Here is a 3,687-nt window from a genome sequence, read left to right on the forward strand (position 1 = left end):
TAATTGATATTTGTTGATGTAATAATGACTCAGAGGTGTTACTGGGACACATTATACACCTTCTCTTGACATGTTTCTTTTTCCTTGAAACCCTTATTTTACAATATTTATTTTATTTGCCCTTATTTTTATAAGTTTGAATTTAAAAACCTCAACACTAGTTTTTGTTTAATTGAACAATTATTTGAACTCGATATTAACACGCAGTCCTTGAGATCGACATTCGAGAAATTTCCCCTTTATCACTACAGGCAAAATAGTATACTTGCTATTTTTTCGATCAGATACCCATAGCGAGGTAGATTGGGGAACTGCCTAAAAAAATCTTTGTATACTCTTTGTATATCTATCTATCTATATTATATAGATTTTGGACATTTTGGACATTTTGATCATGAACCCGTAACAAGACATTTTGGACATTTTCAAAATATATTATATTATGATATGATAGATTTTTTATTTTGATTATCCATCTAGAATTTTTGACAATTATTAATAGAAATAAATATATAAGACACAAAATAATATATTAGGCTTACACCAAATGATAATAGAGCCCAACCCAAAAAGCCCAACCTAAAAATTAACACCAAACATTAAAAAATTACTCATAACGGATAGAATAAAAACCCGCAAAATGGATATATGCTTTGGTACAGATAATTATCCACTCGGATATGGCACGTGCACGGGTACCTTAGTATCCACGTCGCACCATACCCACACAATATATATTCATTATTATTATTATTATTATTATTATTATTATTATTATTATTATTATTATGTACATATAATAATTTATCAATTTTATTAAACATATCACTATCAAACTTATACACATTTTAATATAAATATTTGTTTGTTTCTTAACTCAACAAGAAGATCCTTGAATTTTTTTAAATATTATTGAAAAAATTTAAAATAACATGATAAATTATAATTGATCAATTATTTTTTATTAGAAATACGGATAAACGGGTATACATACGAGTACTTAGGTACCCATAAGATACGGGTACGAGTACACACGTTGATGCCCACATGGGTATAACCTCCCGAACGGGGTTTTTTTTAAACCACAAATATGGATCCAGATACTACAGTACCTTGTCCAAACTCTATCAATTGTCATCTCTATAACAAGTTAACTAATTCATCCACGCGACTAAATATATTTTTCTCATCAATCTTTTCATTAGAACTATTAGCACTAAAAATATTTATTTACATTCCTTTAATTTATTTTGAATAAAAAAACTATTAATTATTTTGACTCATTGTTAATAATAAACTTTTTTAATGTGATAGTAAAATTACGAATTCTGCTTTTTCAAATGAACTGCCTTCCTATTTCACCATTATCCAAATAACCTTTGATTCATAATTTCACATAACTAAGATTTATATTTATTCATTGATGTAACGTTACCATTTCAACTTCTTCGATTTGACAATTATTAATAGAAATAAATATAAAAGACACAAAATAATATATTGGGCTTACACCAAATGATAATAGAGCCCAACCCAAAAAGCCCAACCTACAAATTAACACCAAATACTAAAAAACATCATTCATATAAATACTTCTGTTAAATTTTCATCAAAACCCTAACGAGCCACAGAGAGGAAGATCGAGTGAAAATGGTGTCCGGTTCAGGTGCTTGCGCGAAGAGGGTCGTCGTCGATGCAAGGCATCACATGCTTGGTAGACTAGCATCAATTGTTGCTAAGGAGCTTCTAAATGGTCAGAAGGTTGTTCTTGTCAGGTGTGAAGAAATTTGCATTTCCGGTGGATTGGTTCGGCAGAAAATGAAATACATGAGGTTTCTAAGGAAGAGGATGAATACTAAACCTTCTCATGGTCCTATCCATTTTCGTGCTCCTTCGAAGATCTTCTGGCGAACTGTTCGTGGGTAAGTCACTCATATAGGTTTTGTTTTTTAGTTTTTGTTATTTCCTTAGATCTTATATCTTGTCTATGATTTGAAATTGGTTTGGTGATTCATTATATGGGTTTATTTAAAGATTAGTTTTTTTTCTTTTTCAAATTGAATGTCTATGTTTATTGAAATAGAATTTTTATGAAAAATTTGTTGATTATTGTTATGTAATTTTCTAGAGGGTTTTTTCAGAATTGGTTTGATTAATGTTGTAATTTGTTTGAGAGATGTATTGTTGTTGATATTGAGTGTTGTTTTGGTGGGTTTTTTTTGACAAGTGCTGTGTATATTGTAGAATGATACCACACAAGACAAAGAGGGGAGAGGCGGCGCTTGCCCGATTGAAGGTTTACGAGGGTATTCCGCCACCGTATGACAAAATTAAGAGAATGGTGGTTCCGGATGCACTCAAGTAAGATTTGTGTTTAGATTTAGCTGTTGAATTTGAATTTTGTTAATTGGAATTTAATATTGAATGAGTGGGTGTGATCAGGGTGTTGAGGCTTCAGAAGGGACATAAGTACTGTCTGCTTGGACAGTTGTCTTCAGAAGTCGGATGGAACTACTACGACACCATCAAGGTTTGTTTTTCTTTTCGTTTTTGTTTGATTTTTTCTTACCATTTGGTGGTTGATTGTGTGTTTTTAAAGTATTTCATTGTTCTCTCATTGATAGGAGCTGGAGAAGAAGAGGAAGGAGAGGGCACATTTGAACTATGAGAAGAAGAAGCTACTCAATAAATTGAGGGTTAAAGCTGAGAAGATTGTAGACGACAAGCTTGCACCCCAACTTGAAATTCTTGCTCCGGTTAAGTACTGAGTTGATACACTGAGTTGAGAGTATCGTAGACGGGAAGCTTGCTCCTCAACTCGAGAATTCGGTTCGGTTAAGTATTGAGTTGTATTCGGTAGCTTTTTAAAGTCTTGCTTTTGAAGCACAATATCAAATTGAACTTGATTTCAGTTTTGTTTGTTATTCTATGTGTGTTGGATACATTAAAAACATGACAATCTTTAAAGTTTTGCTTTTAATACATTTTTTTTATGTCATTCCAACCTACTTTTTTTTAGTGTTGCCCCTTTTTTTAGCATGTATTAGTTGAATTGATTCTGCCATTTGAAAACTATCTACATTCCAAATAAATATATAAGCTAATAAGGTTCTTTTTAATCACATCCACTATGGCTTCTGGGATATTAGTTTAAATTAGCTATGCTTTGAATTGTATAAAATGATCCTTGGAATTATCTATATTATTTATTCTTGATAATCACATTAGTGGGAGATTCACGAGGAGCTTCTATATGTGAAATGATGCAAAACCAATTTTATTTAAGAATAGAAATGCTCTAGGAAACACATAATATACAAGAAAAAAGGTTTAAGGGTCAAATTATTTTTGTATTGACACAAATGCAACAAAACCGCAATAATATACAAGAAAAAAGGTTTAGGGGTCAAATTATTTTTGCGTTGACACAAATTGTGTCTGAAATTAATGGATGATTTAATTTTCATTTGTAACATAGATTTCATATTTTAGAGAGGTTTTTCTTAGGGTCTGAAAAGAAGGGAGAAAGTTGTAAGCATGGGTTTCTATTTCTGAACACGAAATGTATTTATATGATTTGGATTCTAAAATCCAAAAGCTTAAGAACACTTGAAATTCTAATATTTCAGAGATATTATTAAATGAAAGGATTCTGAAAAATTTTAGAAATGAAAAAAGAATTTCACA

At 30.9% G+C, this 3,687-nt stretch overlaps 1 protein-coding gene across 1 annotated transcript; it reads left to right on the forward strand.

The window, feature by feature from the left end:
• The first annotated feature begins 1,587 nt into the window (after positions 1-1,587).
• LOC127127721 (60S ribosomal protein L13a-4) lies at positions 1,588-2,998 on the forward strand. The gene is made up of 4 exons (XM_051056981.1): positions 1,588-1,922; positions 2,245-2,361; positions 2,443-2,530; positions 2,625-2,998. The coding sequence occupies exons 1-4, from the start codon at positions 1,651-1,653 to the stop codon at positions 2,766-2,768; spliced, it is 621 nt and encodes a 206-aa protein (XP_050912938.1). The 5' UTR covers positions 1,588-1,650; the 3' UTR covers positions 2,769-2,998.
• Positions 2,999-3,687: the final 689 nt, after the last annotated feature.

The sequence above is a fragment of the Lathyrus oleraceus genome, chromosome 3 (genome assembly GCF_024323335.1).
Source record: "Lathyrus oleraceus cultivar Zhongwan6 chromosome 3, CAAS_Psat_ZW6_1.0, whole genome shotgun sequence".
In the NCBI taxonomy this organism is placed as follows: domain Eukaryota; kingdom Viridiplantae; phylum Streptophyta; class Magnoliopsida; order Fabales; family Fabaceae; genus Lathyrus; species Lathyrus oleraceus.